At 40.8% G+C, this 17,718-nt stretch overlaps 1 protein-coding gene across 1 annotated transcript; it reads right to left on the bottom strand.

Moving 5' to 3' along the window:
- Window positions 1-5,277: 5,277 nt before the first annotated feature.
- Window positions 5,278-16,295, bottom strand: DNAJA1 (DnaJ heat shock protein family (Hsp40) member A1). Its single transcript, XM_067744586.1, has 9 exons — window positions 16,136-16,295; window positions 14,892-15,033; window positions 14,562-14,739; window positions 12,223-12,327; window positions 11,010-11,237; window positions 8,243-8,357; window positions 6,806-6,921; window positions 6,408-6,508; window positions 5,278-5,656 (listed from the first exon to the last, which is right to left on the bottom strand). The coding sequence occupies exons 2-9, from the start codon at window positions 15,021-15,023 to the stop codon at window positions 5,438-5,440; spliced, it is 1,194 nt and encodes a 397-aa protein (XP_067600687.1). The 5' UTR covers window positions 15,024-15,033; window positions 16,136-16,295; the 3' UTR covers window positions 5,278-5,437.
- Window positions 16,296-17,718: the final 1,423 nt, after the last annotated feature.

Here is a 17,718-nt window from a genome sequence, read left to right as displayed (position 1 = left end):
GGCTTTGTTTTTAAATGTAAATAAGTGCTCATCTAGTTAACATATTTACTTAGAATCAGATGAAGAGGGTGGGACACTACATTATTATTCCTGAATCTTAAGTACAGCCGGAAGTCAGTTCCTGGGTAGGACAGACTGAATGTAAAGTCAGGTGTCACATAGGATCTCTCATTTCACTGCCCTCCCCCAGGCATTCATTCTTCTTAGCAGTGACTTTTCCAGGGAATATCGTCTTCATTTAATGGATAGAACTAGTTGCAGGATACATTATATGAGAATTCAGTTTTGGCATATTTGGAAATGCATGTGGGTGTCTCTTTTCTGTTTCAACCAAAGATGTATATGGAATGCCTTTGTTGACGTGTGATGGTACTATGCTAGGTACCATTTCAAGAAAGTGAGCTTGTTTGCTTGTGTGGGCCTTTTATGCCCCCTTTTAATTTTCCCAATTAGTAGGTACAAACAAGTGGGGAAAGTTTTGTATAGTCTTACAAACCTTTGTCCCTTGAAATATAGCCTGATCCTGTATTTGGGATCAGCTAGCTGTTGCCTAGCACATAAAAATGCTTAATATCGGCTGAATAATTCTTAGCAGCACTATGAAATCCATCTTTCCCAGTCATATTCCCAACTGTCTTGCTGCCACAAAACCTGCAGCTTTTTCACAGAATGTCATTTGCTGCCGATTTGAGAGTTGAATAGCGGTGAGTCTATATGAATGTAGTCTGCCATTCCTCCCAGTAAAGAGGCTTTCACTTAAGTAAAAAAAGTTTAAGGTGCAAAGAGCTTATACTAAAATTCCTTAGAAAAATCTTCAAGAAACTGGTTTTGATTTAGCCCATGACCTTGTGAACTGGCAGTTGTGAGATGCACACTTTGTGCCAAGGCTCATGGAGAGCAAGAATCTTTTCAGCACATGTACACTTACTTATTCTAGGAATTTTTAGCAAACAACTCCTCTGCTCCTGCACCTAGTGCTCAGGATGGTTAAAAACACTAGTTTCTGTCACAGGATAGGGGAGAAAAACAAGTTAACAGGATTAATTAACATAGTGCGATAACAGAAAATCTGGAGTTGTTTTTTTGATGATCCAGACCTAATGGGTTAGGAAAGGCTTTCTGGAGTTAACCATAAAAGGACCAACAGGAGCAGAAGGTAAAGGGCTTTGGTGATCCTAGGAGCACTGCAGTGTGCCACAGCTGCAAGGCATGTGCTAGACTTATGGTAGGATCTGGGGAGACCAGGCAAAGAGGAGAGGACTGGACTGAGAGCCATGAAGTGTATTTTCTTTTTTAATGAAGTAGTGCCTTGGTGTAACAAGTAAACAAAAATGGGGGGAAAAAATGAATTTTCTGCTTTTCCCAGGTCACCCATGTTTATCAGTCCACGACTTCATTTTGCACAAAGCTAAAAATTGTGTTGTTTAAAAGTGGAAATGAGCTTCCCTTACTCCGCGCCTAGTTTTTTTTTTTAGCCCCCATGGCCATCTCCAGTACAAAAGGCAGGGGGAGCCCCTGGGTAAGAGGCGGAGGTGGGAGAAGGGCTGTCTAGCTCCTGGACACCATGGCAACTGCCCAACACTTTCACTCCAGGAGGAGAGGTGGTGGAGGGTGCGCTGCCCAAACTCTGGGGTGGGGTGCGCCCGGTTGGGTGTGGCTGTGCAGCAGGGGAACGTGACAGGCATCCTGGGCCCTTGCCCCCCTTGGTTCTTAAGACAGCTGCTCTGTTGCTGCAGCCCACCTATTTAACTGATACTCCTCTAGCACTTAAAACCCAAAATACATGGCATTAAAGTTAACTCTGTGAGTTGTCCCATCCCCCACTGAGCTGCTGAATGGCTCTGGAAAACACTGAATGACCTGGTATTCCACACCAAAAAAAAATTTTTCTTTTAAATACAAGTCTCAGGTACAACTCAGTGTGTTCTCCACTAGTTATTTTTTAGCTTGTATTACTACCATTAATAACATTTATTAAGCCCTTCCCTACTATGTAAGCAGTGTTATTTAATTCTCAGAACTGCTTTATGAGCTCTAGCCTATTCTGAGTCCTATCACATGAAACACATTTCAAGATTCCATACCTTGCTCCTGGAGCGCAACTGACTGAGGTGGGATTCTAAAACTCAATTTCTTGACTCTTTGAAAGTTTTTTTCCACATTCTGTTAAGACTTACCAAAACCCTACAAAGGCAGACATGAGTAGAAAGAGCACCGAATTACAAGAATCTGGATTCCAGTCTTTGCTGTCATTTCTTTTACGTGGGCCAAGTCACCTGGTAACTTGTTTGAATGGCAGCTCTCTCAGGTCCTACCCTAGGCCTACAGAATCCAAGTCTAGTGGGGCTCAGCAAGCATGCTCAGATTTGAGAACCAGTAAGTAGACTAGAGGTCATTTTCATCAACTGTAAGGTAGGTGTTTCAATTCTTGTTCTGTTAGTCTCAGAAGGTTGCTGCGATAACCAAATTAAGTGATAAAGGCACAAGACTTCAGAAACCCTTGAAAGAGCATCTTCACTGCTATAACTTGCTACCATTTTTCATTCACTGTGCTTTTAGAGCCTATGCTTCATTTTCCCATAGTACTTCAAAAGAGAGGAAATTACCATAGTGTCTATCTAAGATGGGAAGCAGCCTTGGTCTGAAACAAACTTGCCGTAGTTAAGGGCTGCCATTGTTTGACCCTCCACACCAATTCTAACAATGGCGTTACTGTTCTGGTGATTAATATAACTGTCCCCATGGTGCTGGTGTAGAGCCTTGGCTATATATAACCATCCTTTTGCTTATGCTACACTCAGTTCAACACCACCAAAATACCCAGAGGGTGAGACTCAAATCATGTTTTAAAGCTTCCGAGGTAACTTCAGTTGTAGCCAAGGTTGAGAGGCAGTACTATATGGAGAAAAAATGTGATGCTAATTTCACAAGGGAAGATCTGCCACCGTGTTCCACTAGGACCCTCATGGACATAATCAGCTTCTATTTTTATTCCCTCCAAGTATGAACAGACAGGGGAGGCATCACAAAGAAAGCATTAGTGCTGGGGTGATGGAACTACACACTTCCACGGATGCACTTGTATTTTTGTGATGACCTTGGCCATAGTTCTAACAAGAATTTTTTTTTAATACAGAATACAAACTTGTCAGTTTCTGCCTCTCCAGGTTGTAACTATTTTCATCTTCTATCTTAAGGATTTTTTTTTTTTTTACTGTGGTGAAACAAAAGTAAAGCTTACTCTCAACCATTTAAGTATACAATTCAGTAGCATTAATTGTATTAACTCTTGTGCAACCATCACTTTCAAAACTTTCATCACCCCAAACAGAAACAATTAAGCACGCACTAACTTACCGTTCCTCTTCCTGCCAGCCCTTGGTAATCTGTGCCTCTATGAATTTGCCTAAATATTTCATATAAATGAAGTCCTTTTCTGTCATACATACATATAACACATTTTGTTTATCCATCTGTTAAGACACATGGCTTGTTTCCTCTTCTGGTATTGTGAATAATGATACCATAAACATTGGCACACAATGTTCCTGAGTCAAGGAATGGAACTACTGGGTCATATGGTGAATTCCACGTTTGGCTTTTTGAGGAGCTGCTTACAGAAACTGCACCGTTTTACATTTTCACCAACAAGGTACAGGGTTCTAGTTTCTCCATATTCTCATTTCCATTTGGGATTAGATTTTGGACTACTAGGTGTGAAGTTTTGTATCTCACTGTGATTTTCATTTTATTTTCCTCATGACTAATAATATTGAAAACCTCATGTAAGGATTTTTGTAATTTTTAAAATGTCTGAAAGTATTCTTAAATGTGTTACAATATAAGTTTATTGTAGAATTTAGACTCTCAATATAAATCCAGTGAAAACTAAAATTTGTTGAACCATTATGTTCAGTATTTTGATTTGTTTTCCTTTCCTGGACACCTGCTTCACTATCCAAATATGACGGTAGCTGTCTGGCCACAAATTTAAAAAGAACCCAAGAATGATGTGGAGAGACTATCAATTAAAACTGTCACTATGACAAGAAACCTGAAGGTTTGGGAAATGATGCACTTTACACCAAGTTTCAGTCTCTTCTTTTTAACTCAAGTGTTCTGAGGGGAACTTAAGCTGTGGGTTACTTCCAGGTTAGAAATGTTTTAAGCCTCCTGATTACAATGAGATACAGAATCTGAGCAGAATTAAACAGTAAGCTCTCACATTCTCACTTCAGCGTTTGCAAAGATTTTAAAGCCCCCTTCTTTTGCTCATTACTCACCCCTCAACTTTCAGTCCCCACCCTTGTTTAATATTAAACATTTAACTATGGTTAAATAGTATTTTTTGGTATTACTCACTTTAGTTAAATGAAAAATTATGTATCTTAATTAGTGAAAAGCCAATACTTCAACCTGGGAAAAAAAAGCCTGTGGTGACACATTGGACATGCTTTTGAATCAGTATATTAAGGAGACATTCATACATTTCAAGAATTGCTTAAATTCTGATATCCAGATTTAAGCTTGTGAACATATGACTTTAAACATACAATTAAAGCTATTCATAATTTGCTATTCTACTAACATTAAATTACAGTTACTTTGGAGCATAAGTTAAATGGTTTAAAGTAAGCCTGTAACATACCTGCAAAACACCTTCCTAACTCATACATGCAAAGTACTTCTCATAACTCTAACTTCTAAGTTACCCTGCTCCAGAAGTGACTACTCTAAACTAAGGCCTACTGTGGTCCAAAGAGAAGGAAGAAAAAAAAAAAAGTAACCAGGACCAATAGCTAGATATATTAAAAAAAGATGGCACAGCAGAAGGGAATGCAATCCTACAAGCGCAAGCCCTCAAGAAGCAGCGTTATATGATAAACCCCTTCTTTAGAAAGGTGTCATTTCTATCACTGATACCACAGGCTAAATTATATAGCATGCCATCTTCAAGTAACAGTTGAGGCAATAGAATAAATGCAGAGGCATCACAATGAATCCCACTTAATACCACTATACAGACCAACACTTCTCTACAAATTCGTCTGACTGCCAGTTAAATACAATTTTAACTTCATAGCTTAACAATTAAGGGTCATACACTGAAGCCAATACATATACCTGGCATTTCAGTCTAAGCTATTCCATGTACATAGCTGAAATCAATTACAAAGTATGGCCTAACAACTGCTAGGGGAAATTTTTTAAAGTAGTTTTTACAAGTATTAAACTTATCTTGCACACTGAAGTCATCATACATACAGGGCAAAGTCAGAGCTTTTATATTCGAGTTTATTCTTCATTTAACTTTTAAAACACTACTATAATTGATTATTAAAACAAACAATAGCAAGTAGTGAGCATGTTATGATTATAGTCCTTCACTCAATCACTACTGCAAATAAAATGCCAGCAGTGTTATTCACTGGCCCCATTAGGAGGTCTGACACTGAACACCACCCCGAGGATGATGTTCATCATCCTCATATGCTTCTCCATTGTAATGGCGCCGTCTTTCCTGATTTGGATCAAAGTCCACTAGTTCTACCTGGTCCATTTCATCAGTCTCTTCTACTTCCTTCCTCTCAGGTAGGAGTTTTTCCAGCAAAGAGAGTTTATCCGGGGAGAGAAAGCCATTCTCAGGAAAGTTTACCTATAATAAGAAATTTCTACTTTAAGTTTAAATGACACTTCATCCTTAGCTCCTTAGACAAATACCATTGACCCATTTTCCCCAGAAAAAAACATGAAACCACACAATCTTTTGGTAAATCTGCCAATCCCAGGTTAGAACACATGTTCTAAGAAGGCATATATCATCTACTATTCTGAACTAGAGTTCAAGGTAAGGTCTTAAAAAAAAGATCCTAATAAAACTATACTGTAATGATCACTTCTATTCAGCAAATACATTTTTTAATAGGACAACCCATCCTAAAACACATTCTCATTCCTTCTAATGGATAATTTAAACAAAGCTATTGTTACTCAAAGACAGTCCCACCCAAAGATGTTTTTAATAAATGTTAAATTTGTGGGTCTGAGGCTACTCAAATTTAAGATTGAGGGAAATGGTTGGGTTACTTTAAGAACCAGAGCATTGCAGTATTTTGCCAAAAATCCACACCAGCTATCATGCTTCTGTTGAACTTTAAGATTCCAGTTATAGCCTTTCATTAGTAAATTACCCACCTGCCACCACCCCCCATCTTTAAATAGCCGATAATGATGCAAACAAACCAATACCAACTTGTTAACAAAAAATGTTCAACGTAACAAGAGTAACATTAGATCTAGACAAGGGAGAATATAAACTTGGCTTCTGGCCATTCAGAAACTTAACTGCTACTGGATTTTAATAAACTAATCATTCTCTAACATTTCTACAGTACTGTATAGCTTACCTTAAATTCAATGATTAGGCGACCCTTTTCATATGGTCTACGATAAATTGGCATGCCTTCATTTAGCACACACTTGATATCTCCATGCTTGACAATCTGACCTAAAAACATTGAAGCCAAATTCCTTAAATACAATCACACTTTTACGAGGCAGCGAAAATAAAGAACAGAGCAATGTCCTAGCTCATTGATAGAGGTAAATTTATATGAAATGATGCTGATACCTTTCATTTATAGGTTTTCTAGGGGCTTACAAGAGAGCCAAGAACGCATGATTTCAGCTCAAGGACAGACAAGTACCGAGCAACTTAAATGCCACTTTCCTCCGTGGCTGTACTAGCTACGAGCAGACAATGAAAACACTAGAATAGAAACAGACGCTTATCTAGTTACTGTACCTGGATGAGAAGTGATGACTATGGTTCGGTTGTCAAGAGTAGATATTGGCTTTTGGAAGCCACACAATGCCTCAACCAGCTGTATGTCCATACACATGAAAAGGTCTTCTCCTCGTCTGTACAATGTAAGTATGGCATATACTTAGATCTTCAAACCAGCAATGATTACAACTACCAAAGTAGGCAATTCTGTTCTCTTTTTAAAAACAAATGGTATCTTTCAAAAGATGCCCTTTCTTCCCCATTCTTTTTTGTTTGTTTCCTTTGATAGGTACGAAGTGGATTTATTTAGAGAGAAACATACTCCAGAGTGTGGGCCATCTCAGAAGGTGAGGAAGGCCTCTTCCCCATTCTTAAGAGCTGAGAACTGGGTACAGCAAACATATGGAAACTGCCAGCACAGTTTCCTGGACAAGGCTTCAGAATCCCTCCACACACTCTAGGCAGTGGAACAAACCTCAGGCTGGGTCCTGGATAAGTTAGGGTCTATGAAATTAAATAAAAGGCATATGGCCAATTTCAAGGGGAAGTAATTTATTGATGTACATGAATTAAGTAATATAGTGCCTGGCACAGTATGAACACTATTTTTATGTTTAATAACAACCCACTTCTTCCTCCTCATGCTTACTTTCTTTTCCAATTCATATTAATGACATCTTTTCATCAGGCAGAATACCCTCCAGAAATACTCTTGTTGAGGATTCACCTCAAATGATAGCATCAAAATTCTGAGCTCGATAGCATTTCCCATTATTCTTGAGACACTATTAATCTAAAACCTGTTCCTTGAGATGTCATTCCCAACAGACTTACTGGAACCCTACTCCAGTCTAATGTTTTAAAATTACCCATTGATACATTATTTAACACTGTTAACTTTCTTGTGCGTCACTATAAATTTATCATAAACACAAGATTATTTCCTAATAGACGTGAATTAATATATTACAGCTTCTTACACAGATGATTCTAGACTTTTATTTAAAATTAAAAGCAACCCAACTTACCATGAACTCAGGATTGAAGAAACTGGTGAAAGCTTTAGGGTACTTATTTCAAAACCAACTGCTTATAAAAAAAAAACTGGAGGCAAAGTTTTGTCTAGGGATGTTTCCCCTACTCTATCTATTTATACTTATATAACACATCTCCTAACTGAAGTATATCCTTCAAAATCCAAATTAGGCAACAATTTACCTACATTTAGACCAAAAAACCCAATGATTTTTGTCTTTAGCTTCTTCTAAGATTGAAACAATGATTAACGATCATTTATAGAAGACATATATAGTCTAACTTTTCTGCTATACTTTTCTAGGTTATTTCTAGGAAATGTATTCTACAAGTAATGAAAAAGCTCACTTATATTCGAGGAAAAAAAACCAAACCCAAATATGCAAGATGTCGGTTTCAGTATTTGATAAAAATTTTTACCGAGTAAAAACAGCATGGTCCTTCTGATCTAAAACGATGATAATATCTCCTGGCTCCAGTCCTGGTTCTTGGTCTCCTTCACCATGGAATGTTATCTTCTGGCCATCTTTCATGCCTAAAAACAAAAGGCTAATTTTATACTCTTAACATCTAAGTAAGGTCAGAATCTCTACTGAAACACAAATGCATGTTTGTGCATGAAAAAAATGTTCAAGTCTTTGCGGATGCTAAAGTTTTACAGAATTTACCAAAAACGCCCACATGCTTATTAGATCAGTCCAATTTCTTACTGAAGAAAGCTATCATAGTGGAGAACACAGATTCTAGAGGCAAACAAGTCAGGCTTCGAATCTCAGAGCTGCTATTTACTACTAGGCCAGATTACCCTAGGGAAGCAAATTGCATAACCTTCCTAAGTATCAACTTTCCCACAGAGACCTATGTCCTCCACCAGGGCTCTTGTGGGGGACTAAAGAAAAAGGTCTATGCTGGCACCAAATCAGTGACTGGCAAACATTATAACCATAAATGTTTTTAACTATTTCATCACTTTAAAAAAAACTTAAGTCAAATTATTTCTATTAAGTCTAACAGAAGCATAAGTCAGATTTTCTTCCATTGTATTAGCAGTAATATAAAATCTAAAAATTTAAAAAATATGTAATATTTATATTGAATGATTTTAGTCTTTTTTTTTTTTAAAGAGGATAATTATAGTTGGATACTTTCAGACCATGTGGTTATCAGTGTCAAAAATAAAGAAGTTTTTCCAATAGGCAAATGCTTTAAAAAAATTATTATTTTTGGCTGCTTTGGGCCTTTGTTGCTGTGCAGGCTTTCTCTAGTTGTGGCAAGCAGGGGCCACTCTTTGTTGCGGTGTGCAGGCTTCTCTTGTTGCGAAGCACGGGCTCTAGGGGCACAGGCTTCAGTAGTTGCAGCATGCAGGCTCAGTAGTTGTGGCTCGTGGGCTCTAGAGTGCAGGCTCAGCAGTTGTGGTGTATGGGCCTAGTAACTCCGCAGCAGGTGGTATCTTCCTGGACCAGGGCTTAAACCCGTGTCCCCTGCATTGGCAGGCGGATTCTTAACCACTGCGCCACCAGGGAAGTCCATCCAACAGGCTAACGCTTCTTAAAGGCCAACACTTTTACTGAGATTTCTTCCCTCTGGCCCATACACCTTAGTTCAGTAAGGGCTTACTTAAGCCAACTAACACCTCTTTAAACAGAACTCATGTGTTTGCAGATGATTTCTCTACAGCAGTAGTGCCAGATTTCCTGAACCAATGATCACTGAGGTCACCCAACAAGAGCAACTTTGTCTCACTTTCTATTACAGAAAGTATTAAACTTACATAAAGTAGCCAACAGTACAAGAAGTCCCTATATATCCATCAATATAGATCCAGTAATTACCAGGTCATGACTACTATTTCATGTATTACACACCTCCATCCACATTCCCTGCATATATTTCAATTAAAATCCAGACATACCAATTAACCCAAATACTTCAATATATACCTCTAAAAAGAGAAGGACTTAAACCAAAATATCAGTATTACACATTGACAAAAGTAAACATTTTTTAAAAATTTATTTATTTTATTTATTTTTGGCCGCATTGGGTCTTTGTTGCTGTGCGCGGGCTTTCTCTAGTTGTGGCGCACGGGCCTCTCATTGCGTGGCTTCTCTTGTTGCGGAGCACGGGTTCAAGGCAATTGGGCTTCAGTAGTTGTGGCTTGAAGGCTGTAGAGCACAGTCTCAGTAGTCGTGGCACACGAGCTTAGCTGCTCCGTGGCATGTGGGATCTTCCGGGACCAGGGCTCAAACCTGTGCCCCCTGCATTGGCAGGCTGATTTTTAATCACTGTGCCACCAGGGAAGCCCAACAATCTGTCTTTAATCATTCACAAGGCAAAGTAACTATCTCACTACACTAGTGAAGCAATTAAACTCAGCTAAGTTTTGCTGGTTGTTCCATTAATGTTAAGAGTATGGGCAGGGACTTCCCTGGAGGTCCAGTGGTTAAAACCCCACGCTTACACTGCATGGGGCACGGGTTCAATCCCTGGTTGGGGAACTAAGATCCCATAGGCTGCAGTGTGGCCAAAAAAACGGACAAGTGCAGCATTCATAAATGGCTTCACTTACTACTAATGCCCTCCTGAGTACATACTGTTGGTAACAAGTGGGGAATCTTACCAGAGAGAAATTCAAACCCTACTCAACAGGGACCAATTAAGGGGAAAAAATGGAGGGAGGAGAGGTACCATGATTCACATGGGTGAATACTATTTCAGGAGCTTAAGTTAATGTAGATGTATATTTTCTAATAACAGTTTCATTTTAAAACAGCAAAGTCTGAAAGAGCCAACCATGCTGATTATTTCAGAGTAAGCAGCACCATTTATTCTGGGGCTATACACATTTCTAAAATTTCTACAATGAGTTTGTACTGCTGTAATACATTTTAAAGCATTTTTAAATAAACTGAAAAAATTAAGGAACTGGCAAAATAAAGTAAATCCTAATAATATTTAAAGGAAATTTTAAGTTATAACCCAAGAGGCAGAAACTGACATGTTTACATAATCTGTAAAAACTATTAGAAAGTAACATTCATAGTCTAAGTTCTTACAAATAAGTTAATTAATCAAAATATACCTATTCCTTACTCCAACAGTAGTTTTAAACAACTATAAAATGTAACGTTAATATAATTTGCAATAGCACTCAAGAATTGAAAATAGAAAGTGGCTCAGAACTCACCTTTGTCAATATGAACTTCTAGAATTTTCTTCTCTCGAACTATCTTCCTTCCATTGCAGCTTTTACATCTATCTTTAGGACTGATCCGCTCCCCATGGCCCTGGCACTCCATGCAGACAGACTGAATTTGCTGAACCATTCCAGGTCCTATCTGATGAATTCTTATTTGCATTCCAGTACCTCGGCAATTGGGACAGCACTCTACTGCTCCTTTCTTACCACCTCGGCCTAAATAGTTCAAAAAGAAATTATGTTTGAATTTAGTACTGGACATGGTGACGAACGTTTTAATGAGACAGTTCCTAAACACTCCACTTCATTAATATTTTCAAGGTCTGATGGAATGCCGCTGTAAGAATCTACAATTCAGCCTTTTTATTTGATAAAATATCGCCACAATCAGCTTATCTATAAACATATTGACTGCTATTTTCCCAAGGAGTCATTTCAGAATTCTGGATTTTAAACATGTGCTCCCAAAGCACAATTCATTCATTCACTCATTCATGGCTGAGTTGGGTCTTTGTTGTGGTGCGCGGGCTCCTCATTGCAGTGGCTTCTCTTGTTGCGGAGCACAGGCTCTAGGCGCGCGGGCTTCAGTAGCTGCAGCTCGTGGGCTCAGTAGTTGTGGCGCATGGGCTTAGTTGCTCCGTGGCATGTGGGATCTTCCCGGACCAGGGCTCGAACCCATGTCCCCTGCATTGGCAGGTGGATTCTTAACCACTGTGCCACCAGGGAAGCCCCCAAAGCACAATTCTTAAAAGGCTACTTTAACTGTGAGATGAGAACATTTTAGAGTTTATTCTCTTTAGAAAATACCTTATTTCCAACAAATAACTTGTATTTATTAGAAAAACACCTTAGAGATTCATAGCCAATAATTTGACAGCTGCTGATACCCCAAAAGAGAATACTGTCAAATCATATTACAGATTATGAAGCCACTGGAATGCCTCTGAAGTTCTAGAGCGGATAGGAAAGACTCATCTCTGAACAGTATTGAGAAAAACAGACACCAAATTAGATCAGTCCCACCTGCATTCAAAATAAATACATAAAAGTGCTGATAATTTGCTAATATTTCTCTAGGAGGTGGATTCAGGTGGTTTTCGTACTTGCACTCTTCAGAATTAGGTAGTGCAATATGTCAGTTTTATATATCCAGAACGGCTTCAGTTCCATTTTCAATTATATTATGAATGTTAAGACATACCTTCACATTTGTCACAAATCACATTCTTTTGCAGAGCTAGTTTTCTTGTTGCACCATTATATAAATCTTCTAAGGTTACTGTGAGTTGATGCACGACATTTTTACCTAGAACAAAACATTGCACATTAAAAATCTAAGATGCTGAATCTTGTGTTCTACACTATAAAAACGGTAAAGGATAATGAAAGATGAGCCCTACAAGGGTACACACATAATCCTCTAACTGTGGTGTAATTTCAAATAAGAAACATCCAGTGAGAGTTAAGCAATTTGTATAAGGACGTAGTTACGGCCATCCTACATTTTACGGCAATCAAAAATGTTAACTGCAAAAATCACTTGAGAAAACTCATGTTATTTAAATAGACACATTTCACAGTAAATTAACCCAAACTGCTTTTCTGTCCTAATATATTCTTTGAATCGTTCACTTATTATATTGAGTAACATGACCAATTACATCATCCAAAAATTCTTCAGCACACTAAATTCCAAAAACTAATCAAGTTTGCCCAGGGAACCTGACATATTTATTCAGCACTAACTGTTTAAAGGCTAGATTTCTCGGGCTTCCCTGGTGACACAGTGGTTAAGAATCCGTCCACCAATGCAGGGGACACAGGTTCGAGCCCTGGTCCAGGAAGATCCCACATGCCGTGGAGTGACTAAGCCCGTGGGCCACAACTACTGAGCCTGCGCTCTAGAGCCCATGAGCCACAACTACTGAGCCCGCACACCACCACAAGAGAAGCCACCACAATGAGAAGGCCGCACACCACAACGATGAGTAGCCCTCGCTCACTGCAACTAGAGAAAGCCTGCACGCACAGCAACAAAGATCCAACGCAGCCTCCCCCCCAAAAAAGGCTAGATTTCTCATCCTTTACCATAGTGCTGTCCAACAGAACTTTCTACAGTGATGGAGATGTTTTGTATCTTGTGCTAGCCAACACAACAGCCAGCAGTCACACATGGCTATCGAGCATAAAATTATGGCTACTGCAGACTAAGTAACTAAATTTTTATTTTTCTTTGCAGTAATCTAAATTTGATGTGGCCAGTGGCTACAAAAGAGTGACCTATTTCATCTAGCTAGGAATGGGAAGTGGAAGGTGGAGATCATCTAAGAACAGAGGTTACAGAAATGTAGTCACCTGCCGATAGGTAATAAGTTCCTAGCTAGTGATTCTCCCAGGACTTTATCTACCATGAAATACTGCCTTACGCTTAAGTGAAAGAAGCTCTTGAACTTCCTATCTGCAGAACATGTCTAATGAACATTTTTAGTTACCAATCAAGTGTGAAGCACCCTCAACTATAACCTGTTTCTAGATCCACTTTTCTGTTCTGCATCACTAATACTGTTCCATGTAATTGGTTCTGGAACGCTGAAAACTGCCCTTCTTACTTTAGCCTTATAGAGTTTACAGTATAGGGAAGAAATAAAGCTTCTAAAATTTAAGCAAATATTTTCCAATATCACACTAAAAAAATGACCTTGCATTGATCTAAGCCACACAGTAGAGTTTGCCAACCAACTGACCTTGACTGAAAATTGTTTTAAGGTAAATTTCTTAAAAATAAATAAAATACACCCCCCTCTCCTTTTAAGAAAATCTGAATAAACAATTTCCAGTCCTTCTGAATCCAAAAAAGCTCAAAGAAAATTTAGTGGTTTGCCCATTCCTTCTAGAATGGGCTCTACCCATTAGTCCTTGTTTATATGAACTACACTGGGAACAAAGTAAGATAAACTCTGACCAGAACACTGTACTTCTACGAGCAGTATTTCCACAGCCCAGAAAACCACATTTCTATTAAATGTTAAGGGCACATATTTTGATATAATAAAACTGAAACAAGATTAAACAGATAGCATGCTATTTGGAGGCAATGAACCTGTGTTCCAATCAAGACTCTGATGCATAGCAATATATGACCTTGACAAAAATTTACCATTCTGAACTGTAATTCACTTTCGCCTGTGTAAGGCCACTGTACCTCCCATTGAGGCTGAGGGGTGGGGGTGTGCAGATTGAGAATAAAATAAAATCTGTGAAAAGGGTTTTGAAAATTATGCTCCTATACTTCATTCCTTTAATGCTTGATAACATCACAGAAATCCTATGTACCCCAAGTGCTTTAGAAGCACTCACTTGTTAGCACTCGATTGGCTTAGCTATTTTTAGTCTCATCAAATCTCATTCTTAAACTCTTACCATAAATCAGTTTACAACATTATGCTAACAAGTAAACAAGCATTTAGTAGGTGAATTCTCAAGAATTTACTTTGACCAACGGCTAATTTTAATTCGCCACATGTGAACTGTCATTCTTACCTCTCCTTTCTCTCTGCATCCTGCCTCCTCCTCCAAAAAACATATCGAAGATGTCCATGGGGGAGCCAAAACCGCCACCTGCTCCACCTTCTTTAATTGCCTGCTCTCCTCCTTTGTCATATAATTCCCTTTTCTTTGCATCAGAGAGCACTTCATAAGCTTGAGAAATCTGTTTAAACTGTTTCAGAAAAGGGGGGATAAATTTCACTCAAAAAACTCAACTGTTACAAAGCACAGCCACTACATTAGACATACTCAATTTCATGTTGTAATGGAAATACCGTACACCTGGCAAGAACTATTCAGCTATGTTATGAGTGTACTACTTGCCTTCTCTCCTTCATTTGGATTCTTATCAGGGTGGTACTTCAAGGCCAGTTTCCTGTAAGCCTTTTTCAATTCTTCTTGGGTGGCATTGGGTTTGACCCCCAAAACATCATAATAAGTGGTTTCTTTCACCATTTCCTACAGTCTAAAATAAGAAAGTTCAATTTTAGCCGACTTTCAACTGGTAGTTTTAATTAATAAAATTTAGGCATAGAAATCTGTTCTCTGAGAAACCTGATTGTAAGAACACCACCTTCCCTAAATTTCACAGAGAAGGTAACAATTCCTTTGGTAATTTAGCTATCAATTCTAAGACTAAATATAAGTTAATAATTATCAGGGGATAATTCAAAAGCCTCCTATAGCAGCTGGTTCCCACTCTCCCACCTGAAAGCTCCCATAATAACGCGACTATTGTCTGGATTTTTCCTGTTTCCCTTCCCAACCAGCGACAGAGGGCAGTAAAGAAGAGGAGCACTAAGAGGTTCAATCCACTACCATTATTCTTAGTAAATCTGATAAATCATACACTTCCTAGAAAAGACATCTGGGCACAAGGCGGGGAGGCAGTGTTTTATGAAACTAAGAACACCAGCTCCAGAAAGCAAGCTCCCCTCCCCCTCAATCCTGAGGCTGTTTCTCAGTCACAGGACGTACAGCTCCTCTGCTTCAACCGCCGAACCTCTTTCGCCCCCACAAGCCAGCGTAGTTTACACGCTGTTAGGTTTTGCCCTGCACTCAATGCCGACCGTTAGGGGTTCCTTCCTTTCCCCTCCCACCCAGGATGAAAGGGGTGGGAGAAGCCCAGCACCCAACAAAGCGAAGGAGGAGAGACCCGAGAAGCGAACGCCGCAGCCTCCGCCCGGCTCCTCCCGCAGCCCCTCGCCCCCTAGCTCCTTCTGCGCGTGCGCAAAGGGTCGCCCCCCACCCCCCACCCCCCAGCCCGCCCGCCAGCGAGCGCGGACGGAGGAAAAGACTGAGGCGGCAGGTCCTCGGAGAACCCTGGCTAGATAGATAGGGCATGGAGAAAGCTCCAGGAAGGGTCTCGGGCCCACTCGCTGCGCGCCGGCGAGGGTTGCCGGGTTACCCCCACCAGCCCTCCAGAAGGAGAATCGTGGGTACAGGAATCGACAACCCTCCCGCCCACGCGGAGCCAACCGCCTCACGACCGCGGCTCCATCTGGCTTCCCGGCGCAGCCAACAGTGCCGGCCTTGGGACGAGGTGAAGCCCGAAGGCTGAAGCTCACCGGTGAGAGGGCCGATGCCGGTATGGGGGAGCGGGAAGGAGCGCGTTGCCGTGCGCAGCTCGGGCAGCCGCCGCTCCTCCACCTTTTCACCGAGCGTTCTGGAAAGTTCCGCCTGGAGCGCCGCAGCCGTTGTCTTTTGTAGCCGAGCGCAGGCGCGTCACCCACCGGAAGTCCCGCCCTTCCCGCCGCTGCCACCGCCCGCGGTTGCCTGGGCAACGGCGCGGGGGCGCTCGGGCTGGGAGGGGCTGTGCGCAATCCTTGGTCTGGCGTTTGTGGAACTTTCTGGAGCCCTATCCTCCACCCAGCGAGTGCGAGAGTGCAGAAGTCTCGAGCGGGAACTGGGATTACCTAAGAGCGCTGTGATTTTGGGTCGGCAAGGGATTCCCAAATCTGTGGGGCCGCCGCCGCTTTCGGGAGCGCGGAAGACTCGAGGACTGGGCCCGGGCAGGGCCTGTGCGCTGAACAGGAACCTCTCAGAACAAAGCTTTTTGCCGCACCTCTTCCCCCGTCGGCGCCTGGTTCACCTCTTTTGGCGTCTCTAACAGGCTTAGTTTTTTAGACTTGAGATTCTGGGAAGCCGCCGAGTGCGAAATGCTGAGCAAGACGGGCCTGGGCCTCAGAGCAATCACCCATGCGGTCCAAGGCCTCGCAATTCACCAAACTGCGAAGTTGGAAGAGCTCTTAGTGCAAGTCCAGACCCGTATACACACGTTATTTGCTTTGGGCCTTGCCATACGTCGGGCTCAGGCGGTGCTCAATGGGGAAACGTTTGCATTACCGTGGTGCAAACCGTGGGCCAGTAGTCTCTCTGGCCAGGCGTTCACCGGGTTTGGCTAGCGGGGGACACAGTAACACCAAGAGTGTCTAACTGGCAAATAGTTTTAATTATTTGACCTAACGTGTAAGTCCTACTAGTCTGTGGATCTGGATCTAGAGTCTGCAGAATGAGTCCTTCAGGCTTTCAAATGTTGAGTTCAGGACATAATGGAAGATGGGGTCTGTCTTCCTTATTCAATGACAAAACAAACAGGAGGACCTAGCACCAAGGAAGATGGACATGCAAAGCTGAAAAAGCCTGGTTCACTCAGACTTTAGTAGGGAGACAGGCAAGCCAAAGAACTGTAGGGGAACCCTATTAATCTGATGAAACAGGGAAAGCTTCTCTGGGAAAGTGGCAGTTGAGCTGAGTTGTGAAGAAAGAAGAGTATTCCCAGCAAGGACAAAGTGCAAGGGAAGGCTATGATTAAGGTGTGAAAGAATATGTTTTTAGGAAATTGCAGGTACTTGAATATAGCCAGAGCTGAAAGCTGGAGTGACGGAAGGTGAGGCTTCAGAACTAGTTGGCAAACACCTGTTGGTGTATGTTACTAAAATAAGAATTTTGAACTTTACCCTGGAGGCATCCCATACTTATCAGTTCAGCCTTATCTCTTTAAATTGTAGCTTTGTGCATTTTCCCAAATGCAGTTTTTCACCTGTTCGTGCTTGTGGTACGGCTGAGAAACACCTAACTTTTTTTTTTTTTTAATTTTATTTATGTATTTTTGCTGCGTCGGGTCTTCATTGCTGCACGCAGGCTTTCT

This window comes from Pseudorca crassidens, chromosome 7 (assembly GCF_039906515.1).
Source record: "Pseudorca crassidens isolate mPseCra1 chromosome 7, mPseCra1.hap1, whole genome shotgun sequence".
In the NCBI taxonomy this organism is placed as follows: domain Eukaryota; kingdom Metazoa; phylum Chordata; class Mammalia; order Artiodactyla; family Delphinidae; genus Pseudorca; species Pseudorca crassidens.
The sequence above is the reverse complement of the archived record's forward strand: the minus strand, read 5'-3'. Positions and strand labels throughout refer to the sequence as shown.

Coding starts and splice junctions, on each gene's coding strand:
- DNAJA1 (XM_067744586.1), bottom strand. CDS start 15,023: ATGGTGAAAGAAACCACTTATTATGATGTTTTGGGGGTCAAACCCAAT. Junction 14,740..14,891: donor ATCCAAATGAAGGAGAGAAG/GCAAGTAGTACA, acceptor TTTCTGAAACAG/TTTAAACAGATTTCTCAAGC. Junction 6,922..8,242: donor GACCATGCTGTTTTTACTCG/GTAAAAATTTTT, acceptor TACATTGTACAG/ACGAGGAGAAGACCTTTTCA.